Source organism: Dendropsophus ebraccatus, chromosome 1 (genome assembly GCF_027789765.1).
Source record: "Dendropsophus ebraccatus isolate aDenEbr1 chromosome 1, aDenEbr1.pat, whole genome shotgun sequence".
NCBI classification, from domain to species: Eukaryota; Metazoa; Chordata; class Amphibia; order Anura; family Hylidae; genus Dendropsophus; species Dendropsophus ebraccatus.
This window is the reverse complement of record NC_091454.1, coordinates 44,885,545-44,912,857: the sequence shown is the minus strand read 5'-3', so window position 1 is coordinate 44,912,857 and position 27,313 is coordinate 44,885,545. Positions and strand designations below refer to the sequence as shown.

The window sequence follows — 27,313 nt, the reverse complement described above, 5'->3', positions numbered from 1 at the left end:
CTTGTTTATTTGTCTAACAAATTTAAACAATAAAAGACATAACAATAGGGAAGGAAAAAGGACCTTGCACTATCTTCTTTGCGAGGCTACCTGCATGCCAGGCCACCGCTCCTGCGGTGGGCATGTCCTCGTTGGTGCGCCAAGGTGCCTCGCCGACCGTTCTCCGTCAACCACCGCAAGGTCCTTCCCCCCGCCACAGGTGGGCAGTGTACACCTACACTGCGCACCTTCCCCCACTGGCCAAAGTAAACAGGCCACGCTCTATGGCATCCTGCAAACCTGACAAAAATATGTCGAGCCCGATGTCGTTTAAATGGACACCGTCCTGTAACATTAAAGGACGGTTGTCCCCTTCCAGCTGTCTATGCCGAATGACTATACCTCCTTTTGCACGAACAAACCGCGACACTCTAGTGTTCAATATCCGTCTGGCCCTTTCTATTGCCCCAGGGTTCCGAGCCCCATTCCAAACCACTTGCGGTACAATTTCTGACCACACCAGGATGCAATCAGTAAAAAAATCAACCATACGCAACATGTCAGATCGGACAACAGAGATCAACTCGGCCAGGCGGACCGAGCAAAGGTCATTACCCCCAGCATGAATTAATAGAACTACCGGACCCCGAACTGACTTGCTGATGGAAACAACCTCGGACAGAACCCGTATCCATTTCAAACCCCCAACTCCTCTCCAAGATACATCCGCTTGCGCAAAACCCAACTGAAGCCCTCCAGGTCGACATGAAGCCCTCTGCGCAGCTCTATGTATGTAGGAATGACCGACTATCCAAACTGCCGGCCGATGCTGACCTGGAAACGGAAAGAAGAAATTAGTAACACAACAAATTTGGACGCACGTACCGTTTATAGCAATCCGATGCCCATCTCCCTATGCGTTTTACCGACTCCCCCGGCATGCCCAAAGAGTCAGCTACTGTGGCCGCACCTATTCTGAAAGAATGTGTCCCAAACTCGGTAGGATTGAGACCGGCCACAAACAAACATTTCTTTAACATGGAAACAAACTGGAATTTCGTCAGAGGGGACCTATCCTCGTGTATTAGGAAATGCGACGAGGGGACCGAGGAAGCAGAAGGAGGCAAGGATTGTTTGTACTGGCGAACTATGCCAACCGGGCAGTAGGGGCCCTGCAGACTGAAGACCGACAACCATGCCCCGTTGGCATAGGTGTCCATCTTGGACTTCCTAATAAAAATCCTCAAGGAATCTGACAAAACTACCACGTCAGAGATGCGCAGGCCTGGCGGGGCGGAGCGGGACGCAGCTACCAGTTCCCCCACCCGCAAGGCCCCAAAGAATGCCAAACTAAACGCGGCATGAAAAAGTCGAATCTCATAAGGAGATGAACACAAACCAGAAAGTGACCCCAATAACTGTTGCAATAAAGTAAACGAGATTGGTCTTCTGGCATCCTTCTTGACCACTTCCTTTTTCCAACCTCGCAGTACTAGCTGTATCGCCAGATCTTTTGTAGCATCGGGTAAACCCCATAAACGCAACATGAAAGAGACTCCAGCTAGTCTCTTTTTTGCTACTGCAGCCGAAGCACCTTGCCCCCTAAGTTTTTCTAGGAAGGCCCATGTGGTTGCATTACAAACCTCCTGCGTCAACCACACCTGGCCAGCTGCACATCCCAACCACTCCGCCCAGGCCTTACCATGTGAAGACCACGTCGCCTCCGACAGGGCTGCTTGCAGCAGAGGTCTCATCCGTTCTCCACCAGGTCCCAGAGGGACGTCGGGCATGGCTCTCCTTCCTGCGCCGCTCGTGGATGCAGAGCCCTGAAACGATTCCACTGAAAACGGGAAAGAGAGTCAGCCACGCTATTGTCCTCACCTGGAACATGTTTCGCTCTAAAGACAATGTTAAACTGCAAACATTTCAAAACTAAGCGCCTCAACAGGGCCAAAACCGGCAGGGAGGACGAAGTCAAGTTGTTCACTGCATGTACTACACTCATATTGTCTGTCCAGAAATGGATCCTCCTGTTTGCCATCAAAGCCGCCCACAACTCGAGGGCTACAATGATGGGAAACAATTCCAATAGAGTCATATTTTTAGTCAGTCCTTTTTGCTGCCACGACTGAGGCCAGGGGTTTGAAGACCAACGGTCGGCGAAAATCGCCCCGTAACCGTGGCCGCCAGCCGCATCAGTGAAAAGCTGCAAATACCGGCTGTTCATCTCACGTTCCCTGAAACATGAAATGCCATCATACTCCTGCAGAAAAACCCTCCATACTCTCAAATCCTCCTTCAATGGCCTGGTTAACCGGATGAAATGGGACGGGTGCCTGACCCCAGCCGTCGCCATGGACAGCCGACGAGAGAATACCCGCCCCATCGGCATAATCCTGCAGGTGAATGCTAAGAGACCCAGCAAAGACTGTAACTGCTTCAACCTTACCTTTTGGACTTGGAGGCATGCATCCAGGGCCGACAACAGTTTTGCCAATTTTTGTGGTGGGAGCGAGACTACCATGCGCTCCGTGTCTATCTGGACTCCCAAAAAGGACAAAACTGTTGTGGGACCTTCCGTTTTTTCCTCTGCCACGGGCACGCCAAATTTTTTCATTAAATACCTGAACGTAACCATGATATGGGCGCACACCTCTGAACCTGCTGGACCAACAAAAAGGAAATCGTCGAGATAATGCAATACCGATGGGAAACCCGATTCGAATCTGACCACCCATTCAAGGAAAGAAGAAAACATTTCGAAATAACGGCAGGAAATCGAGCATCCCATCGGCAAGCACATATCGACGTATATGTGACCATTTAACCCCTTAACGACATCGGGCGTAAACTTACGCCCTGGCGCCATGGTACTTAGCGCATCAGGGCGTAAATTTACGCCCGATGTTTCCCCGATCGCTGCGTGTTCACACACAGCGGTCGGGGAAGATGGCCTGCTATAAATCATAGCAGGCCATCATAGCTTCTCGGCACGGGGGGTGGTTAACACCCCCCGTGCTTACGATCGCCGCTATAGGCTGATCAATTCAGATCAGCCAATAGCGGCGATCGGAACCTTTCCGGGTCATCGGTGACCCGATGACCCGGAAAAAAATGGCGGTCGGTGCTGTCCGAGGACGGCACCGACCGCCATTACTGTAAAAAGTAATGTTGATCGCCGTGCCACCGGCCCGATCGCCGTGAACGGCCGGCCGGCCGTTCACGGCGATCGGGCCGGTGGCACGGCGATCAGAGTCCCACAAAATAGTAAATACCTGCCCTGGACCCCTCAGCTAGGTAGCCGAGGGGTCCAGAGCAGGTATTTGTACATTACTCACCTGTCCCGGGCTCCTGATCGGCGTCTTCCGGGTTCGCGGCGTCCTCCGTCATTCCGTTCGGTCTTCGGGTCTTTCCGGCGATCCTCGTCGTCTTCTTTCGGCTATTTTCGGCTCCAGCCTCGTCATTTTCCGGATTTTGCGCTCTGCTGCCCCCTAGCGGCTGATATGTGTAATACACTTATCAGCAGCTACAGGGATATTCAGAATATAAAAAAAAATTATTTTTTTTTCCCAAATTTTTTTTTTCCTATTTTCCGCACCCTATCGCCGCTGAGTGTTGATCAGCATCGCACGAAAGTGCGCTGCTAATCAGCAACTCCTCCTTTTTGGCGTAGGGTGTTTTTTTTCTATATTCTACTGCCACGGTCTGCTTATAAGTGCCGCACATTGCGGCATTTATCAGCATCTCCTTTGTTGGCGTAGGTTTTTTTTTTTATACTTACTGTAAAAAAACACGTAAAAAACACTACATTACACCACACTACATTGAATAAAGTTTGACACTACACCACTACATACCCCATATACCAATCCCCGTATAAAGATGGCCCCCTGGGTGTTTTCGGCGTCAGAGGGATACGTTATTATTACCTCCGGCACCGAAACAGCCAGTGAGGATGAATGGGGGGGATCCTTCTTTCCTCCATTCATCCTCATCATCCTCATCATCCAGTGACGTGTCTGGGGGTAGCGTAGCGTACGCTGCCCCCCAGACACGTCTTTTCCGCCAGTACCGTCCCAATAAGAGATGACGGTATGGCGTGAAATTCTACAAACTCTGTGAGAGTACCTCAGGGTACACTTACAGATCTAGGGTACGTGCAAACTGCGGAATGGCGAAGGATAACCCTTTGTGCATTCCGCAGCTGGCACCCGCCGGCGGACTGATGCGGGCGCATGTCTCCACCCGTGTCATAGACTCCATTCTATGCACGGGCGGAATCCGTCGTCCATCCAAAGAATGAACACGTTGGACGGAGAGCGGAATCCGCCCGTGCATAGAATGGAGTCTATGACACGTGTGGAGACGTGCGCCCGCATCAGTCCGCCGGCGGGTGCCAGCTGTGGAATGCACGAAGGGTTATCTGTCGCGATTCCGCAGTGTGCATGTACCCTTAGAGTGTATGTAGGAAGGGACACCCGAATCCAGCCCCAGATGCCCCCTCCCCCCCCCCCCCCATCCTTGGAGTTAGTGGGAAGGTCGTCCGGGAACTGATCTTCCCACTGCTGGATAAAGGTCACCACCTGTACGGGGATAACATTTATACCAGCGCCCCCTCTTCCGGTCCCTCGCTGCCCGAGCTACTGTAGCTTGCGGCACGATCCGAACATATCAGAAGTAGTAATAAAGCCCTAATATTTAGCAGCCATGGAACGGACCCAGCACTTCTGGATATGAGGGACCCCGTATCGCACCAGGACAACATTTTCCAGGTGACGTCCCCCACACTGGAGAAAGGGAGACCCCAGAAGAAGTGCAGTGTGTGGGGTAACAGGGGGATCAGGAAGGACGCCATTTTCCAGTGTGACACCTGTCCTGATCACCCCGGCCTCTGCATACTGGATCGCTCCAAGGCGCACCACACGTCACTGGGCTTCTACATTATCTAAATTCTGTCCCTTATTCCTATTTCAGGGGTCACGTTGATCCAGAGATTATTCTGATCGCCATTATGGAGTCGGGAAGGAATTTTCCCCTGTGATGAGGCTACAGTCGTCTGCCTCACAAGGGTTTTTTTTTTTGCCTTCCTCTGGATCAACACAGGTTGAGTTTGATGGACACCTGTCATTTCCAACCTTATAAACTAATAGTTGGCCTAATACCCCCAAATAAATTAGAATTGTCCCTTTTCCCCAGCTAAGTAGGTATGGCCGCCAATCCCATTAGAGGATGCCATGATGCAATTACAAAGCCTCTGTGCGGCCAGGACAGTAGAAACCCCCCACAAGTGACCCCATTCTGGAAACTACACCCCATAAGGAATCTAAGAAGGGGGGCAGCGGGGATATGGCCCCCTGGTGACGGCCACATTTGGGACGTGAAAATGAAAAAAATTGTATTTTTTATTTTCTCGGCACATGTTCTACGTAAGTGCCCGTCACCAGTGGGGTCCATATGCTCACTGCACCCCTTGTTAGATTCCTTATGGGGTGTAGTTTCCAGAATAGGGTCACTTGTCGGGGGTTTCTACTGTCCTGGCAGCACAGGAGCTTTGTAATTGCGACATGGCCTCCATCCTCCATTCCAGCCTCTAAATGGCGCTCTGTCCCTTTGGTGGCTTGCCCTGTGCCCATATGGCACATTATGCCCACATGTGGGGTATTTTCGTACTCAGGGGAAACTACCCTACACGTTTTGTGTTCATTTTCTTTTTTAACCCCTTGTGGAAATGGAAAAAAATCAAGGCTAGACCAACATTTAGTGTAATTTTTGTAAAATTTTTACTCTAAATTATTAATCTTGTCATGTTTTTTCATTTTCACAAGGGGTTAAAAGATAAAAAAAAACATTTAATGTGTAGAGCAATTTCCCCTGAGTACGGAAATACCCCACATGTGGACATAAAGCGCCATGCGGGTGCAGGGTAAGCCTCCAAAGGGAAGGAGCGCCATTTGGTTTTTGAAGGCTGGATTTGGATGGAATGGATTTCGAGGGGCCATGTTGCATTCAAAAGGCCCCTGTGTTGCCAAGACAGTTGAAACCCCCCACAAGTGACCCCATTATGGAAACTGCACCCCTCAAGGAATGTAACAAGGGGTGTAGTGAGCATATGGACCCCACTGGTGACGGACACAAATGTGGAACAATGTGGCGTGAAAATGAAATATTACATTTTTTACACTATAATGTTGGTTTAGCCTTGAATATATCATTTTCACAAGGGGTTAAAAGAGGAGAAAAAAACCAAAATGTGTAGCGCAATTTCCCCCGAGTCCGTAAATACCCCACATGTGGACATAAAGCGCCATGTGGGCGCAGGGCAAGCCTCCGAAGGGAAGGAGCGCCATTTCGTTTTTGAAGGCTGGATTTGGATGGAATGGATTTTGAGGGGCCATGTTGCATTCAAAAGGCCTCTGTGTTGCCAAGACAGTTGAAACCCCCCACAAGTGACCCCATTATGGAAACTACACCCCTCAAGGAATGTAACAAGGGGTGTAGTGAGCATATGGACCCCACTGGTGACGGGCACAAATGTGGAACAATGTGGCGTGAAAATGAAATATTACATTTTTTACACTATAATGTTGGTTTAGCCTTGAATTTATCATTTTCACAAGGGGTTAAAAGAGAAAAAAACACACAATATATGTAGAGCAATTTCCCCCGAGTCCGTAAATACCCCACATGTGGACATAAAGCGTCATGTGGGCGCAGGGCAAGCCTCCGAAGGGAAGGAGCGCCATTTGGATTTTGGAGGTTGGATTTGGCTAGAATGGATGATGAACGCCATGTCGCATTTACAGAGCCCTCGTGCTGCCAGGACAGTGGAAACCCCCCACAAGTGACCCCATTCTGGAAACTGCACCCCTCAAGGAATCTAACAAGGGGTGCAGTGAGGATATGAACCCCTTGATGACGGGCACATTTGTGCCATGAAAGTGAAAAAATGAAATTTTTCCCTTTCACGTCACATTGTTCCACATTTGTGCCCGTCACCAGTGGGGTCCATATGCTCACTGCACCCCTTGTTAGATTCCTTGAGGGGTGTAGTTTCCAGAATGGAATCACTTGTGGGGGGTTTCCAGTGTCTTGGCAGCACGAGGGCTCTGTAAATGCGACATGGCCCTTGAAATCCTTTTCAGTGAAATTCAGCTTCCAAAAGCCAATTGGCGCTCCTTCCCTTTGGAGGCTCGTCCTGCGCCCCCTTGGCACTTTATCGCCACATGTGGGGTATTTCTGTACTCGGGAGAAACTGCGCTACACATTTTTTGTCTTTTTTTGCCTCTTATCCCTTTAAGAAAATGAAAAATTGAAGGCTAGAACAACGTTTTAGTGTAAAAAATAAATTTTTCTTTTTTCACGCCATATTGTTCGGAAAATCTGTGAAGCACCTGTGGGGTCCAGATGCTCACCGCACCCCTTGTTACATTCCTTGAGGGGTGTAGTTTTCTAAATGGTGTCCCTTTAGGGGTGTTTTTTAGGTTTTGACACCCCAGAGCCTCTGCCAACCTGAAGTGGTACAGTCAAAAATGACCAAATATAACGGAGGCGTTGAAATTCACTAGGCGCTCCCTTATATCTGAGGCTTGTGGTTGCGTCAAATAGCGCAATAGGGTCACATATGGGGTATTTCTATAAACTGCAGAAACGGGGCAATAATTATTGGGGTGCATTTCTCTGGTAATAGGTTTATAATTATGAAAAATATTGGATTACAATAAAATCTCTGCACAGAAAATTAAAATTTTCAAATTCCTTACACACTTCGCTTTTATTTCTGTGACTCCCCTAAAGGGTTAAAACACTTTCTGGATGTGCTTTTGCAGAGTGTGGGGGGTGCAGTTTCTGAAATGGGGTGCTTTGTGGGGCTTTCTAACATACAGGCCCCTCAAATACACTTTAAACCTGAACAGGTCCCTAAAAATATCTGATTTTGAAATTTTACTGAAAATTTGGAAATTTGCTGCTAATGTTTTAAGCTTCCTATCGTCTAAAAAAAATGAAAGATAGTTTAATAAATGCCGCCAACATAAAGTAGACATGTTGCTAATGCTATTTAATATATAATTTATGTGGTATAACCACTTTCTGTATACGCAAAAAAGTTTCAAAGTTGGAAAAATGCATTTTTTCACATTTTTTCACATTATTTGGTTTTTTTTCATAAAGATTTGTTATGATTATCGACTCCAATTTACCAGAAATGTAAAGTACAATATGTCACGAGAAAACAATCTCAGAATCAGCCGGATAGGTAAAAGCATCCCGAAGGTATTAATGACTAAAGTGACACTGGTCATATTCATAAAATTTGTCTCTGTCATTAAGGCCATTTCAGGCTCTGTCCTTAAGGGGTTAAATGACAACCCAAAAGGTGGAAACAATCAGCACGAACCGGGAGGAGGCGGAAAGCCGACTCAATATCGGATTTTCCAAGCAGTGCGCCCCTGCCTGCCCTTTCGACCAAAAGCAGTGCTTTATCTAAGGACACGTACGAGACCGCCGCCTCCTCCGGGCCAATGCCGTCGTTAACCGATTCACCTGGAGGGAAGGACAAATGTTGGATTAGCCTAAACTTACCAGGCTCTCTCTTGGGCACTAAACCCAATGGAGAGAAACGCAGATTGTCCAGGGGCGGTACCGTAAAAGGACCGGCCATACGCCCCAGGGCAACCTCCTTATCCAATTTGTCCTGTGCCTCCTGGAGATTGTCCTTGATAGATTTTAGATTCTCAACAAACTGTAAACTGGAACCATGAATGTGAGGTATGTAGAAACCTTCGGAAAAGCCGTCAGTGAGGAGCTCTGCTTCCCGCTTCATGGGGTACTGTTCTAGCCACGGGAGCATCCTTACCACGCTCACTGGCGTCCTCGGATTTTCCCGCTCCTGACGGTCTGAGCCCAAACGTCTTACCTCTCTTGAAACAACGGATGGCGGTGTGAGCTCCTCCGCATATGGAGCATTCATGCTTAAAACGACAGGAGGAGAAAAATCGGCAATGGCCCTCGTTGAAGAGCCAACAAGCTCCTGGTCTTCTGTTGGCTGCTCCCGCTGAGGAGCTACTGGAAGCAGCCAAGGAAGGAAAGGGGGGCCTTTGCTGAGACATCATCAGCTGTATCCACGCATCCGTTGCTTTTGTTGCCCACCCTATCTCGGGCTGCAGAGCCAAACGCCTTCTAAACTCCTCGTCATACCTCCACCATGCTGTACCCCCGTGCAACTTATAAGCAGAGTAGATGGTATCCAAGTATGTAAACAAATCAGACGCTTTCGCTGGGTATTTGGTACATAAAACACCAGCGAAAATGGAAAAGGCCTGCAGCCAATTCCCAAAAGTTTTAGCCACTTTTTGTTTTTTGTCCTCCGTTTTCTCAAACCTTTTTTCTTTATCGACCGTCAGATGGTCTACTGATACCAGCGCCCAGATGTCTACGTATTCATTAGATAATATTTTTGCACGAATCTCGTGAGATAAATGGGTACCTAAGGGCGCCACACCACAAAAATGTGAATCCTTCATTAACATACCAGAAAAACCGGCCGTCGCAGCCGGAGAAGATTCCTCCGCTGGGGGAGAGGCACAAGATCTGTCCTGGACAGTCTGTGCTTTAACAAATTTATCCAAAACACCACGCAGAACTGAAATAACTTCAGAATCGACAGAATTAACAACCTGAGGAGTATTAGACCATGCCCGAAGGCAAGATAACTCACCGTCGGACAGTCGCACGGGCGTTGGACCTGGGACGGCTGTTGAAGGCTGCGGAAAAGCTGGCGCGGCAGAGGCTACCGTGGACCCCCGAGAGGAGGAGCACTCAAGCCCCGGCCCTTCGCTGGTCCGCCTTGAACGTCCACGGCCGTGGGCCCTGCGGTGACGTCGAGGGCTCCCAAAGGAATCGCCAGATGAGGAGCAGTAGGATGAAGCGGACCGCCTGCGCGACCTACGGGAGCGCTTCTTCTGGCGTCTGTGTGCACCCGAGCCTCTGCAGGAGGATCTGTGAGAGGTGGCCCTGGAGCGTGACGTGCGATGCCTGTGCCGCTTGCGGCCAGCAGTAGACACCGAGCTAGGTGATGAAGAGGATGAGGGGGGATCTAGAGCGTCGTATGCACGCCTGCTACGCCTGGACCCAGTATCACCTGCCGACCTGTGGCGGCTGCTGGACGAGGACCTGGCTGGAGCAATAGGAGACCGATCCGCGTCGAAAATTTCCGACGCGGAACTGTCACTATGATTTGGAGCCCCAGGAGGAAAATCCTCAGAGGGCACTGCGAGAACCGGGGGGGGAGGGGGCAGGGCCGCTACCGCGCTGGATGGAGCCGCTCGGCGCCCGAACCAGCGCGCCAAACGACTCTGAGGGGGAGGGGGAGGATCCTGCACCACATGAGGAGCGCTACTTTGCGCAGCTACTGCTGGGGACGAAAGGTGCGGGGGACCTGCGGGCACCCGCCGTACTAACCGCAGGTGTAGGCTCTACTGCGTCGGCATCCGACGATACACGGCGCCCCGATGCCGACGCGCTGCCGGCCACCGCTGCCTCAGCCGCACGTGCACGGCGAGACGCCGCCGCGCGCACCGCCGCGGAAACATGTCTCCCACTTGCATCCGCCTCCCCCCGCGAGCCCTTCGCTGGACGCTTTCCCTTACCTCGACGTACAGCTGCTGGAGGAGAGGGACTAAGACGCGCAGGAGCGCGCGCCCTGCGCTGCGGGCGGGAAACTCGCGGCACCGCCGGGTCATCAGGCAGGGGAACAGAACTCACCAGGGGAGCGAGCCACGCGACCCCTTCGAGCCTGATCCTCTCCTGGAGACGGGCCAATACAGCATCACCCTCGGCCATGGTAAACAGAGCTGAAGACGAAAACGTCTTCTCTGGTGCCGGACACTCGGGGCGAATGGCACGTGACTTCCGGGCCCGCTATGACTACTTCCAGGTGAGCCCGCCCCCCAGCCAATCAGAACTGCCCCTAGCCCGGCTGATACCTAGTGCCCTCCTCTAAACCCTGGCCCCGTCAGTCAAAGGCACTGTCTGCTTAGGCAGCGCCAATGCCCCATAATCAATGCTGCCCGGCTTCCTACTCGCTCAGCTGTCAGCCAGTGTCTCTCATTTCAGTCAGTCCTCTGTAGGCAGTTTAAGTCTAAAAGAAGCACTCCAGGTATTGTTTACAGGGGAACTCTGAATAAGAAAAAATTGTTTTCTATTAAAAGTACATGAAACGTTATATAGATGTGTCTATATAATGCATTACCATATCTGTGCGGTTCTGCCACACTGGTAACTGATAGAAATCCAAAAGTGAAAAAAATGGCCTTTGTGCCAATTTACATTGTCTCCTGCTCCTTCTGCTATCCCCCCTTAGGAGACAAATGTTCCAGGCCTCTGTCTCACATTGTGTGTGTTTGGTGAGGACAGGCTGATGATGCAGAGAGGAGGCTTGGCTGGGACCCGCAATCCCCTGAATGATTCACCATCTCTGTCCGGCCAGAAACTGGTGCTGCACTAATTTTACTGATTGTGATGGGGGGGGGGGGGAACTGTGATGATCAGCTGAGGTGGAAAGCATTGCGTTCTGGGAACTCATCAACCAGGAAGGACAGAAAAACAAAACAGAACAACCCCCCCTCTCCCCAAAACAAATGGATTTTTTTTAGTTTCAAAACTGGGATAGACAGGTAAGTAATGCTATATTCTTCTGCAGAAGTTTCATTTTTTTAATATCTACCTGGAGTTTCCAGGGCTGTATTAACAGCTGCTGCTGCCCTAGGCACTAAACCTGAAGACGCCCCATCTTCACGCACCTATTGGCGATGCCAGACCTGACCAATACCACCATACCCCCCACCCCCTGGAAAAGGCACCAGATTTACTGGCAAGTCTGAAGGGAGGAGGGAAACTAAAAAAAAAAAAAAATTATTTTATTCTGTCCCCATGCTCCCTGGTGCTGCCCTAGGCACCGGACCACGGGTGCCTAGTGGTAAATACGGCCCTGGGAGTTCCCCTTTAATCTCTCACCCCAAATGTGTTGGATCTGTAGTGCAGGGGTAACTTACCTGTCTAGTCTCCTGCCAGCAGTTCATTCTTTGGTTCAAGTCCCCTGAAGGAAATGAAGTAGAGGTCTTTGTTGTTTTCCTCATTATTGTATTATTGTTAAGGCTATGTTCACACACAGTATTTTTGTCAGTATTTTGCAACCAAAAACGAGAAGTAGATTGAGAACACAAAAAAGGCTATGTTCACACACTGTTGAAATTGAGTGGATGGCAGCCACTTTATCCCAAATATTTACTACTAGTGTAAAATAACGTCCGATGTTTGCCATTAAATGACGTTCATCCTTTCAGCTTCCACAGTGTTTCTATAGCCTTTCTATGTTTTCAATCCACTCCTGGTTTTGGTTGCAAAATACTGACCAAAATATTGAGCAAAAATACGGTGTAAATATAGCCTTAAAAATGATACAATAATAAGAAAAAATTAAGACCTCTATTTCATTTCCATCAGGGGATTTGAACCAGAGAATGAGCTGCTTGCAGATCTCTAGACAGGTGAGTTTGCTGCGTTTACACAGAACTATTATCGTGCGAATTTGCACAATAACGATCGAATTCGAACGATAATCGTACGTGTAAACGCAGCAAACGATCAAGCGACGAGTGAGAAATCGTTCATTTTGATCTTACAACATGTCCTTAAATCGTCGTTCGCAAAAAATTCGCAGATCGTTCCGTGTAAACAGTCGTTCACCGATTTTACCTTTGTGCGAGATAGGCTTAAGCGATCGCAAAACGATTTTTCCGTACTATATATTGTTCCATCTAAACGCTGTTCGTTCTAAAAAAAACATTGTTCTTTCGATATCGTTAACCGTACGATCGGGCGAATTATTGCTCCGTGTAAACGCAGCATTACCTCTAGACCAAAGCTCCAACACATTTGGATTGAGAGATTCAATTATATCTGATTCTTTTAGGGTTTATTTACACAGAAAGATTATCTGCCAAAGATTTGAAGCCAAAGCCAGGGACAGATTATAAACAGAGATCAGGTCATAAAGAAAAGACTGAGATTTCTCCACTTTTCAAATCTATTCCTGGCTTTGGCTCCAAATCTTTGGCAGATAATCTTTCTGTGCAAATGGACCCTTAGGGTATAAACACACACACCGTATACGCAGCGTATTTACTGCTGCGATACGCAGCAAATACGCAACAAATACGCAGCAGATTAGATCTAAATAACTGAACACAGCATCAAATCTGCACCATCAAATCTGCTGCAGGTCTGCTGCGTATTTGCGGCGTATCTGCTGTGTATACGGTGTGTGTGTTTGTACCCTTACTGTCTACAGAGGACTGATCTGCAATCAGAGACACTGGCTGACAGCTGAGCGAGCAGGAGGCCGGGCAGCATTGATTAATTATGAAGAAGAGGGAGGAGTAAAGAGTAGAGAGGTGTACCAGAGTGTGGCACATACAACTCTTGTGCCTCTTCAGTACAGTAGGAGATGTGAGATAAGAGATGTGAGATGTGTGCATAATCCACTGCACAGAAAATTACCAAAAGTCACCAAGCTCACTAGGGGACTGCCAGCTACAGCACACTGTCAGCACTTCAGGTAGGGCCCAGGAGCTGACAGATTACCTTTAAGGAGCGTCTAGTGGATTTTGCTTCTTTTTTTCTTAGGATGATTTGCAGGCACATAGGGGGATGAGCTAATTGTTTTCAAGTGATTTAACTTGTACTGAAGGACTCACTTTGAGGGTAACTTCAAGCATACAGGATCTACAGCGGATTTCACGATGCGAGTTTCACAGCCAAAGCACCTGTGATCCTGTGTCCTGTGATTTTTTATGGACTTACATACTCGCAGTGGATTTTTCATTCTGCTGCGAATATGTAAAGCCCCATCACAACCTGACCCTGGTGTCCCACTCAGCCAGGAATAAAAAATCCGCTGTGAGTTTGTAAACCCATAGCAAATGACAGTACCGGGAATCACAGAGGATTTCGCTGCAGAACTCGAAGTGTGAAATCTGCTGTAATCCGGTACTTATGAAGCTACCCTGAAGCTACCCTGAAGCTACATTCTGATGAAAGCATGCCACCAAAACCAAAGTGTCGATAATTCTGTCAAAATCATGCAGTAAATGCATGGGGAGCTGGTTGAGATCGCATGTATTCATCATCATCATGTGGGGACATGGCCTGAGGGCTTATTTCCAAAGTGTTTGAGCCTTCATTGCACTGCAATGACACAGCCGCGCGTCTGCTTCATTACAGTGCTGTGAACATTCAAACACTACAGGGCTTCCCCATCTGTAAAATCAGTGGAATATGCAATATTGGAATAAGCCCTGAGGACTAAACTCTGTTTAGAGAAAAATGGTAACTACCACTGGTAGTGAAGTATGTAATAGTGCCTGAGCTTGCTCCACCAAGTGGCTTGAAAATAAGTGGAGTTAAAAAAAAGTTAAAGGTACTTTTCTTTTAAGGTATGTTCACACAGAGCATATGGTGCGCATTTAATTATTGATGTTTTGCTGTAAATTAAAATATAATAGTTGATAATTGTAAAATATCAATACTTTTGCCACAATTCCATTAAAATCACAGCTAAAAACAAACTGAATGCTAGAAAAACAAAGATTCAGGCAATGTTCACACATAGCATATGAGTGAACATTGCCCGACTCTTCATTTTTCTAACTGGGATAATGGATAGCAAGTACTGTATGAGGTTTTCTTAGTGTGCCTTATGTGTATGCAAGACTAGTGCAGCACTTCAAGGATATGTTTAACTGTGGATAATGTGAGCCTGTTGCTTATGTGGGAGCTTGCATTAGAGATCTAGAGGAGCAAAATGCAGCCGACAAGCTCAATGTGCAAGCAGTTATTGGGGTTAATAAATCAGGCAAGTAGCTGGATAAATATAGTTAGGAGGATTAAAAAGGATTCCAAGAAAAGGAAGAGCAGTGGATAGGGAGATCCATGTGTTACAACCCAGCAAAAAATGAAATGTACACACAGTCATTCAATAAATCATATTCCTGAAATTGAATATGTGGAACTAGATTGTAACTTAAAGGGTTATTACTGTGGTGGTTACCAAGTTTAAGATGGTGGTGGTTAGCCTGGTTATGAGCTCAGCCAGAGGTGTTAGTTGTCGTGATGCCAGTGCTAGTCCAGCACACAGGTGTGATGTTGATACTTGATGCTTTTCTGGTATGGCTGGCTTTGTTCCACAAAATGGTCAGTAACATGCCGGGTTGTTGCGGGTCCCTTGGGCTCTTGTCACGGCAGTCCTTAGTGGCAACTGACCCACCCGGACTGTCGGTACCGCCACCCACAGAAGGGGGGAAATTAACCCAAGGTGTGTGGTGGTGTGTGTATAGGTGCGGGTGTGAATAGAGATGAGCTCTATAGTAAAAGTTTTGTAGTTTCACAGTACAGGGTTTCACAAGTAATAAATCTTGACACACACTTGAATACTTAAACTTGAGAGGAAGGTGCTTGAGAGAAGTAGAAGAGGTAGTTGCAGTAGTGCTTGTGGAGTAGAGAGTAGAGTAGAGGAGTTTGCCAGAGGAGCCCCAACCCAGTGTAGCTTTGTACTCTGCAGGACGCTTGAGAGATATCTTTTAGTAGTGAAGTGTTACTTGTACTCACGTTTAGACACTGTCTTACCACCTTCTGCCCTCTGGTAGCGTAGAACCTGCCCCAGTAGGGTAGTATGAGCCCCAGTTGTGGTTATCTGGGTGGAGCTAGGTGTCCGAGTCAGGCTTAGCACTGCATAGTGAATATAATAGTTTGGCTGAAAGAACTGTTGCTCTCTATCTGCATCTGCTCTTTTTGATGGCTAGACTCAACTGAATGCGTATCACTGTGTGTAGAGCAAGGGAAGAGAGGATAGGTGGAGAAAGAGATAGCACCTCCCAGTGGTCAGCACATAACACATGGTACAAAATCCTTAACCCATGAGTCCAATCAGCTGTACACATAAGAACATATTACCATAAGAGACACTGACACCTAGTGAGGAAACTGTAAAGTACCTCATCCACCACTTAACCTAAAGTGAGAACTTTTTGACAGTTCATAGAAGAGAAAGAAACACCAGTGGAGGGACACCACATTACCATGTCACCAGTAGAGGGACACCACATTACCACATTATCCTTAGGATCAGAGATAACAAGCTAAATGATGGAAATCCAACTGATGAAACCCCCACCGATCCCAAGAAGGGGACATAATTGTCCTGAGAAAGAATAGAGCTCATCGGCGTCACTTGTAGAGAGGGATCTGAGCATTCTGTATTAACACATCCTCAGGGGAGGTGTATTACTATTTTATACCCTGATCCCCCAGAGATAGCAGCATCAGAATCTAGACTTATTAATAATAATAATAATAATAATAATAATTTTTATTTATATAGCGCCAACAGATTCCGCAGCACTTTACAATTCTGGAGGTACATACATAGACAAAAAATCGACATTACAGAGATACATATAATTATCCATACATGAGGAGTGAGGTCCCTGCTCGCATGCATGAGCTTACACACTATCAGGAGGGGTTGCGAGACAAAATGGTAGAGGGGCAAAGTGCATCGATGTTCTTATGGTCCAGCTATCTTTATAAATAAGGCAGTGCGGGTAAGGGGGGGTGAACCTGTCACCAGCCAATGCCTGCATGCACAGGTCTAAGTGCTTAAATGCTTGGTGTGTGTGTGTGTGCGTGTATGTATGTGTCTGTGTGTGTGTGTGTGTGGAGGGGGGGTTGAGGGTTGAGTCAAAATTAGGGAACCTGGTAAGCCTGTTTGAACAGATGTGTTTTGAGGGCACGTTTGAAGCTTTGGGTATTGGTGGTGAATCTGACAGTCTTGGGTAATGCATTCCATAGAACTGGTACAGCTCGGGTGAAGTCCTGGAGACGGGAGTGAGAGGTGCGGATCAAGGTGGATGTTAATCGTAAGTCATTAGAGGAGCGTAGGGCACGGGTAGGGCGGTAGACAGAGATGAGGGAGGAGATGTATGAAGGTGCAGCACTGTGGAGAGCCTTGTGGTTGAGCAGGAGGACTTTATATTGTATCCTGTGTTTAACAGGGAGCCAGTGTAGTGACTGGCACAGGGGGGAGGCATCAGTATAGCGGCTGGACATCGGGATGAGCCTGGCCGCTGTATTGAGAATGGACTGGAGAGAGGAGAGTTTAGAGGAAGGAAGGCCGATTAGTAAGGAATTGCAGTAGTCAAGACGGGAATGAATCAGAGCGACAATGAGAGTTTTAGCAGATTCGACAGGAAGGAAGGGACAGATTTTAGAGATGTTTTTTAGATGCAGATTACAGGAACGTGAAAGAGATTTAATGTGAGGAGTGAAGGACATATCTGAGTCAAACATAACCCCAAGGCAGCGGGCTTGCTGTGTAGGGGCTATGGTCGCACCACAGACAGAGATGGAGATGTCAGGTGGAGGGTGTTTAGCAGAGGGAGGGAAGACAAGAAGCTCAGTCTTAGAAAGGTTTAGTTTTAGGAATAGGGAGGACATAGCGTTAGAGATGGCAGACAGACAGTTACTGGTGTTCTGTAGAAGAGCAGGGGTGATATCACGGGAGGAAACGGTGCAGTGAAGAGTTCTGATGCAGGCGCGCACAGATACGCCCGCATCAGAACTCTGCGGCTGCAAATATCATCTGGCCGCTACTGCAGTACTGGCCGGGATGATCTTTTCAGAGACTGGCCGTTCTGGTCAGGTCACGGGACGGCTGGTCTCATACGTTGTGTGAACATAGCCATATACTGTACATAATTTCTTTTGTTCAGAGAATTCACAGCAAAATCAATAAAACATTCAGAATGTTGTGAGGCACAAAATGCTGCATTCTAATGGCCAGATTTAGCTGTGCTCTTAGAGATCCAAAGTCAGAGGACACATGAGTACAGCAATCAGAGGATTCTTACAGTTCCATGGATCCTGAGTGTGGTGGGGTCAAAAAGCACTGACCCTACCACACACCAATGACATTTTTTCCAGGCCAGCTGATAGGTGTTGCCTGAGAGTTTAGAGAGTGCCTGTAACCAAAAATAAATAATAAAATGTCATCAGACATGTCAAAAGTTATTGATCCCAGCCGGTCTCAGCAATGATCTGGAGATATAGCTGGGGGAGAGCGCGGCACCCATGTCATTTACTCCCCAGCTGTATCTCCCTAATAGCTAATTCCGACAATGTAAGATAAAAATAATTTGACACTTTTTACTGACTGTAAAATTGAATATGTAAAACAGCTGTACTATTGTCTTTGGGAAACACATCTGCAAAATCATATATAGATAAAATGTGTTTGGCTTCCAAATTATCCAAAGTATCATAGAATATACAGGTGTTCATGTGTATGCTGTTTGAAGGAAGAAAAAAACACTTCCTCTTTGTAAAAGTCCATAAGACCTCTATTACAGTGATTTGCAATAAATTAGAATATCAACAATTTTTTTTATTTTTTTTTCAGTAATTCAATTCAAAAAGTGACCTCATATATTCTATACAGAGTGAACTTTTTCAAGCGTTTATTTCTGTTAAAGTTAATGATTATGGATTACAGCCAAGAAAAACCAAAAAGTCAGTATTTCAGAAAATTAGAATATTATATAAAACCAACCGAAAAAAAATGTTTTTAACACAGACATGTCGACCAAATGAAAAGTCTGTACAGTAAATGCCCTCAATACTTACTCAGGGCCAGGGCCGGCCTTAGGGTAGATGGCGCCCTGTGCAGAATATTCTTTTGGCGCCCCCCCCCGACTGATTGTAGCCCATCCCAAGCCTATCTCTTGGAGACACACACTGTATATATACTGCTTACACAGACAGATACAGTCACATATACACATACAGACACACGGGGGAGATTCATCAGACATGGTGTAAAGTGAAACTGGCTCAGTCGCCCCTAGCAACCAATCAGATTCCACCTCTCATTCCTCACAGACTCTTTGGTTGCTAGGGGCAACTGAGCCAGTTTCACTTTACACAATGTTTGATGAATCTCTCCCACAGTGTATATACTGCTTACACAGACACATACAGACACACAGTATATATATCCTGCAAACACAGACACACATACAGTCACATATACACATACACACCACACATACCCACCACTGGGAGTTGTTGTTGTCTTACCAGAGCCGCACAGAAGCATGCTGGGAGTTGTTGTCCTACCACACAGAGCCACATAGGTGTATGCTGGGAGTTGTTGTCCTACCACACAGAGCCACACAGGATCATGCTGGGAGTTGTTGTCCTATCACACAGAGCCACACAGGATCATGCTGGGAGTTGTTGTCCTACCACACAGAGCCACACAGGATCATGCTGGGAGTTGTTGTCCTACCACACAGGGGCATGCTGGGAGTTGTTGTCCTACCACACATGAGCATGCTGGGAGTTGTTGTCCTACCACACAGGAGCATGCTGGGAGTTGTTGTCCTACCACACAGAGCCACATAGGAGTATGCTGGGAGTTGTTGTCCTACCACACAGAGCCACACAGCCTGGCCCCTCCAGGGAAAGAAGGGATTCAGATCCACCACCATGCTCCCAGGAACTCTTTTCTGGACCCTTCCCTGAGTCAGAGCAACCGGAGCAGTCGATCTGTCCTGATGCCCAAACTATGCAGCTCACGCAGTCAGTGGGTAATGAGAGTGGGGACTTGCAAGCTGGAAGAGGTGTCTGATGATGGCGATGAGACCCGGTTGTCAGACAGTGAGGTTGTTGTCATGGATGTAACTCAAAGTGAGGAGGATAGTGAGGAAATGGAGTTGACAAAAATGACGTTTAGGATACACACCGCCACAGTTAATAGTTTGTTAATGCTGTTTGTGCCTTAAAGAGGAGGGTAACTATCACTTCATAGAACGATTGACATGACTATAACTTTCATATTGACATGTCAGCCTCCTTACCCCCAACAGTTGCCAAAATAGAGCAGAGGAGGTCACGTCGTCACCTTTTTGTTTCTGTTTGTCTATCCGGGAAGTGATGATCAGGAAGGAACAGATGCCACACTCTGCTCAGGGCCCTCTGCCCCTTCCTTTAAAGAGGACCAATCACCTAAAAATCACTATCCCTATTATCAAAGGAAATCTCTCCCTAAGTCTATCTAAGAAGATACAGACTGCCTGTGCAGTCTGTATCTTATCCCTTTACCCAATTCTCTTGCTTGCTGAACGAAGGCCGGGCGCCGCCATCTTGATGACGTCACTTTGCGTTTCACCGCTGGAACGCAAGTGACGTATTCAAGATGGCGTCGCCCGGCCTTCCAGCACCGAACAAGAGGATCAGGTAAAGTATAAGCTACAGACTGTAAAGGCAGTCTATTTATGAAGATACAGACTGCCTTTGCAGTCTGTATCTTATACTTTACCTGTTCCTCTTGTTTGCTGCAGCAAGGCCGGCGCCGCCATCTTGATTACGTCGCTTGCGTTCCACCGCTGGAACGCAAGTGACGTATTCAAGATTGCGTCGCCCGGCCTTCCAGCACCGAACAAGAGGATCAGGTAAAGTATAAGCTACAGACTGTAAAGGCAGTCTATTTATGAAGATACAGACTGCCTTTGCAGTCTGTATCTTATACTTTACCTGTTCCCCTTGTTTGCTGCAGCAAGGCCGGCGCCGCCATCTTGATTACGTCGCTTGCGTTCCACCGCTGGAACGCAAGTGACGTATTCAAGATGGCGGCGCCCGGCCTTCCAGCACCGAACAAGAGGATCAGGTAAAGTATAAGCTACAGACTGTAAAGGCAGTCTATTTATGAAGATACAGACTGCCTTTGCAGTCTGTATCGTATACTTTACCTGTTCCTCTTGTTTGCTGCAGCAAGGCCGGCGCCGCCATCTTGATTACGTCGCTTGCGTTCCACCGCTGGAACGCAAGTGACGTATTCAAGATGGCGCCGCCCGGCATCAGACTGCAACGGACAAGAGGATCAGGTAAAGTATAAGATACAGACTGCAAAGGCAGTCTGTATCTTCATAAATAGACAAAATGAAGATACAGACTGCTGTTGCAGTCTGTATCTTATACTATACCTGTTCCTCTTGTTCGGCCCGGCCGCCGCCATCTTGATTACGCTACTTGCGTTCCACCACTGGAACGCAAATGACGTAATCAAGATGGCGGCGGCCGGCATTGCTGCCGCTGTGGATGACGGGAGCTTCCTGTCTCGAGCCGGCTCTTTTGAAAAGAGCCGGCGCGAGACAGTGAATTAAAAAGTGAATAAAACAAAAACGCGGCCGAAAAAATAAATAAAAGTATTTACAAATGTTAATTAAATAAATAATTACATTGAATTAGAAAATAATTTTTTTTTAAATTTCTTCCGTGATTGGTTCTCTTTAAGCAAGTAGGGTTAGGGTCAACACTTGGACCCTAACAAGTTTGGTGACATGTCAGAAATTTGGAAATGATGGTTACCCTTTAGTTTAATTTGTTGGGATATATACATATTGTAAGTTTGCACAGTATGAGAGAGAAATCTAGCTGTGCTCATGCTTGTTTGTTAGCACTTAACCCCATTAGCACTTAGAATTGTCACAGTCAACTTAGTCAACTAGGGAATGGGATGTCACTATTGTTGGGTGACTGTTTTCAGTTCATAGTTTACATTGTAAGGGTGCGTTCACACCTACAGGATCTGCAGCAGATCTGCAGCAGATTTGATGCTGTGTTCAGTTATTTAAATTAAATCTGCTGCAGAAAATCAGCTGCAGATCCTGTAGGTGTGAACGCACCATAAAAGTTTAAAGTTCTGCACTTATCTCACTTTTCATTGGTTGTTGTAGTTTGATTGCACAGTTTGAGTTCACTTTTACCACTTTGATAGTTTAGAAGGATGTGTGCTCTACCCCTCAAACATTTGAACTATGATGTATAGATACATTGTACTTTTTTCTTAATTTAATTTTTTATTAATTTTTCTTAATGGTTCTCTGTGTGCTCACTGACATGCTGTGTCTGGTATAATTTTTGGGAGGCTCACTTGCTTCCTCACTCACTTTTTATGGTTCTCTGTGTGCTCACTGCCATGCTAGGTCTGGTATAATTTTTGGAAGGATTACTGGCTACCGCTTCTACCTTGTTCACTCTGTCCTCACCGCCATTCTGTGTCAGGCTGATTTTTGGCTGGTTCATGATATGCTACCTCTGTTTTAATGGTTCCCTGTGTTCTCACTGCCATGCTGTGTCAGGCTGAGTTTTTGAGTAGTCCATATGCCTACCTCTGTTTTAACCAGGTTGTTGCACAGAATTAGGCATAATGGTGCCATTAGGCAGCCTCAGAGGCATGCATACATGCTGCCCCTGCTGTTTCCTGTCCACCGCAACGTTTCGCTCTCCGCACTGAGAGTTTTTTCAAGCAGTGTGGAGAGCGAAATGTCGCAGTTTGGGGAAATAAACACGTTGTTTTGAATTAATTCTACTCCTGGAGTGCAGCAGTATATATATATATATATATATATATATATATAGTGGTGCCTTGGATTGCGAGTATAATTTGTTCTGGGACTATACTTGCAATTCAAATCACTCTTTAACCAAAGCAAATTTTCCCATAAGAAATCAATGAAATGCAGACAATTCCACACCCCAAAAATAATGATTTTTTATTCTGAATAATATGTAAAACAAATGAAACAAAAATTTCATAACAGCTGAATGTGTCATATAAGTTACTGTACAGTATAGAAAGCAGCATGTGGTATATTATGTATAGTATGTGCATAAACCTCAAAAAGCCGCAGCAGTTTGTAGGTACATAATTGAACTGCAGATCCCTATAATGCAGTAGCATAGTACAACAGGCTAGAATAGAGAGGCTGCTGTCAGAGGTCTGTGTAGTCACATGACAGCAATGGGAAAGAGAGGGGGTGTTTAGCATGGACTAATCAGTAAGTGAGAATCACAGAGCTGTGCATCTTAATCCCCCTGAGTATGCAAACTAGGGAGATTGTGGAAAAATGTTTGCTCTGTTCAGTGGCAGGATCAACAGCAGAAATTGATCAGATCCATGAGCGAGAACAGTACAGTTATGTAGGTAGTGTATGTATGTGTTATGCATCTGATTTTGCCAAATCTGCTACCAACTTCGTGGAACCCCAAGATGTCATGACTTGCAATATGATAAAAGTTACTGTATGTTACTCATGTCTGTTTTTGTGTATATATTTTATTGTAATTGTTTTTATATACAGTATCTTAGATAACATCTTATCTTATATCTTATCATATTTGCAATATGATAGTATTAGCAAAGTTACTGTATGTTACTCATGTCTGTTTTTGTGTAGATATTTTATTGTAATTTTTTTTTAATATATCTTAGATGACACCCACGGCAAGGAATAACCCTGAACGTTGTTCACTTATTCCCCAACCGAGAGGCAATCGAGCTGTTAAAACCGCCTTTTTCTTCATTCTTGTATGTACTCTCTTCCTTTACCTACTTGGAATCGAAAATTACACAAGGAGTCAAATAGCTTTTGCGATAGCAGTTCATTGTGTAATTGCACAAAGTTGGCAGTTCATAGTCAGCTTGTGTGAGTTTTGTGAAGAACTTGCTCATATTCAAAGCAGGTAACTATAGGAAATATAGATTTTAGTTAATGTCAGACCTAAAAATCCTTTTTGTGTTTCTGTTAGTAGCTTTCGTTCTACAATACATTACTAGACCCATCATAGGTAAGCTCTCATGCAACCCAATCACTTATAATTCTTTTTTATTGTGATTCTGTCATAGTTTCCAGTGTATGTAGACACTGGACAAACACATCCTCATTTTTTGCAAGACAACTTTATTTCATCATGTAATGTTACAACAACAACTTGATGGACATGTGTCTTTTTTCAACCGTATTAACTATGTAACTATGTAACAAAAAACTGCGCTTCATGGTAAAACTGACATGCTACCTTTATTTTATGGGTCAGTATGATTACAATGATACCAAATTGGTATAGTTTTTTTTTATACTTTTAAAAATATGTTTGCATCATAACCTGAATGGATGTATTTTATGGATGACTAATGAGGTGTTGACTATTTTTGCTATACTTCAAGTGAAGCTCAAAATTTGGAATTTGCAATAAGCAGGTAAAATTAAGAAAAAAAAATAATGCAATTGTGCAATTTTGTGGGGCAATAATTTTTTACCTTTATCTATGGGTCAGTACAACTACACCAATGCCAAATTTGTTTACTTGTTTTGCTACTTTTTAGGCTATGTTTATACAACATATTTTTTTAATTAATCACGGCCGTTGTTGTAATTTGCAACAGCATCTGGGATAAAAAAACGTTCAATTGAAAATTAATGGGATCCCGGCCGGAGTGTTTACACATAGTATATATACTTTGTCCGGGATCCCTAGTGGCCACAGCGAAAACTGACTGACAGTGGCGGACGGGATAAACTTCACTGACACAGGCCATTCTGTGGCAGGGCCAGGTCACAGAATGGCCTGTGTTTTACATAGTGTGAATCCGGCCTTAAAAAGTAAAAAAAAAAATGACCCCTATAACTACTATGTTTTTCTGAAAATGAAAATAAGACCTACCATTAAAAAATAAGATATTCTGCAGTATTTTTGAAGTAAGCTTAAACTATAAGCCCTATTCCAAAAATAAGCCCTAGTTATAGTCAGCTGACCAGATCCCTGACACTGGGAGGTTGAGCATTAGCCAGCCAGAGCCAGACTTGTTATGCTCCGCCCCTACCTGCTCAGCTCAAGCTGGAGGGGAGGCAGGAGTGGTAATAAAATGCACAGTAGGGGACACTGAATATGGGGGGGGGGCAAAGGGTATGTGGGCCACCTACAATAGGAGGTACAGTATACAACAGACACAGATCCTATTTACTTCTATGGCGCAAATGTAGTCAGCTAGTACCTATGTTTGAATAACTTCCTCTACTTCTTACTTGTGTGGGAAATTAGCTGAACGTAGTCACTAGCTTAAACTTAACACGGCATACCATGGTGTCGTAATCAACATAAGACTGTCGGAAAACTGCCTACATTTATAATTAATGTACCTTTTGAATAGCTGCATATGGATTCAGGGGCAGATTCAGACTGCAGAGAGCCTCTGTGAAAAAAATCTGCTTGGGCCCCTCATTACCTAATCGTACCATCACCCTCCAGTCTTAAGGGCACACACTCACAGATACATCTGGGAATAATCAATTAATCTGATCCTGGGGGGGGGGGGGGGCACAAATGAAGTACCAGTGAGAAGCAACATACTGACAACAACTCTTTAAATAACAACAACTTCAACTCTATAAATATCCTCCACTTATGAAGCTCTCAGGGTATGCTGGGAGTTGTAGTTTCTGTAAGTACAGCTACTTGAGTTGTTTGTTCATTTTTACTACTTTACACTAGTATGATAAATAACTCCCCTGGTGTCTGGCCGTTTATACAGGAGCTGGAGTTGGTCCCTAATAAAATTAAGGAGTCGGAGTTGAAGATGGAGTCGGAGCTGTGGCTTACCAACTCCACAGCCCTAGAGCTCTGTGTGTGGAAGAACAGCATTAATAGAGGATAGAACAAATTGTGGTGTCCCACCACGGGTGTTAGTAGTCTGTACACCCCTTGCAAAAGCCTGTACTCAAAGTAAAGTGGTAATGAAGTTATGCCTAAGTTTTGCCACTAGATGTCACTAGTATGTATCTCTGTTCTTTTATATTGCACAGCTGTAGTGAACAAGGGCTTACTGTTTATTTGTGATCTGTGCACCAATGAGACCTTTTTCTTTTCTCCGCCTATCTATCTCCACCTATCTCGCAGCCCAGGTTTAACCAGGTAATTTTGGCCACCTTGCTCAACTCAGGTAACAAGGACTGGGGCTTGTGTCACCTTGTTAGGACGGGTCACCTGACAAAGGGTCGGGTCACCTGACACCTATCACGACAAAGGTCGAAACAAGGGCACAAGTATTCTTCTGCTCTCAAGTACTCTCAAGTATTCTACTTCTTCTTCTTCTGAAATTCCAGGAGAGCACATTTCTAAACTGGGTTGGGACTCACGACCTATTGTCAGCTGGTGTATTAAGTGCTTGTCCAGTAAAGAAGAGTTTATTTATGATAACAGGACTCAGTTTTTATTGCTCAAGCACCTACACAGCAGTTACACCGTCCTTTGGTCATCTTATCTTTCTTTGGGTGGCGGTACCGACAGACTGGGTGGGTCACAACTCCACTCCGGACCACCGTGATAAGTACCCAAGTGACCCCCTCACAGCCCGGCAGGTCAACGACCACAGGGGAGAGGGTATAGCCAGCCATCCTAAAAAAAAAAAAAAAAAGGTGTGCCTCCATACCTGTGTGCCCAATTGGCACTGGCGTCACAACAACCTACCATTTGGCTGAGCTATACTTTGACCAACCACCACAGTAGTGGCGTCACACAGCACCATCTGGCAAGTGACCGTTCGACCAGCTCACATCACACAAATATATTTAACATTCAGTCATATTGTTACTGACTGAATCCAGTAAACCATTTCCAAGAATACCAGTATTTACATATATTATCATCATATTTTCACCATATATTGACTAAGACCACTAGACCATTACTAAAATCCAGTATACCATGACCAATAATACCATTAGAGATGAGCGAACCGGTTCGGACGGTATGGGATCCGGTTCGGATTTTTCCAAAAATCCTAGTCCGATCGGATTCGGATTTTTGGAAGTCCGCTCCAATTTTTTTTTTCTTGCTTTCTAAAATGGCAGCCACCATTCTAAAAAGCAGGAAGTGTTCCGGGCGGGAAAAGCCCTTTCCCATGATGCCCGAAACACATCCAATCAGCAGAGATCTTGCACGAGCCCACCCCCTGTGTGACGTCTGTATTGCTTTAAGAGAAGCGGTCACATGACCGCACCACGCAGTGTGTAGAGAAAGAGAGGAAGCATACTGGTTAGCGGTGCACAGAGCTCGTCATTGACAAAAAGCTGTTGGTGCTGCTGCTGTTGTGTACTACAGACTACTGAGAAGATATTGTAGGAAAGGAAAGATTAGGAAGCGGAGAGGAGAAACATCTAGTGATTGAAAGAGAAATATAGAGAGGGCGAAAGATAGATTAGGCATAGGACAGCAAAGGGTGCACGGAACAGAAACGTGCTGTACAGATATACAAGTCCTATACTTCTGATAGTGTGGATATCACATCCGTCTTATTCTAAGAGACAAAAATACCTGGTGCAGGTGTATAGCAGAATATATATATACGGTTCAGGGAAGAAAAAGAGCGCTGCACCTCACA

The 27,313-nt window shown here is 45.9% G+C and overlaps 1 protein-coding gene across 4 annotated transcripts in view; it reads left to right on the top strand.

The window, feature by feature from the left end:
• The window catches only part of STING1 (stimulator of interferon response cGAMP interactor 1), a 127,741-nt gene that overhangs the window by 67,654 nt on the left and 32,774 nt on the right, over positions 1 to 27,313 (top strand). For 3 of the 4 annotated variants that reach the window (XM_069970023.1, XM_069970031.1, XM_069970041.1), the window contains one exon: positions 23,366 to 23,616. In XM_069970023.1, the coding sequence (XP_069826124.1) occupies positions 23,366 to 23,616 (251 nt within the window). The remainder of the gene's footprint in view (positions 1 to 23,365; positions 23,617 to 27,313) is intronic. The other variant, XM_069970051.1, reaches the window with a different exon arrangement.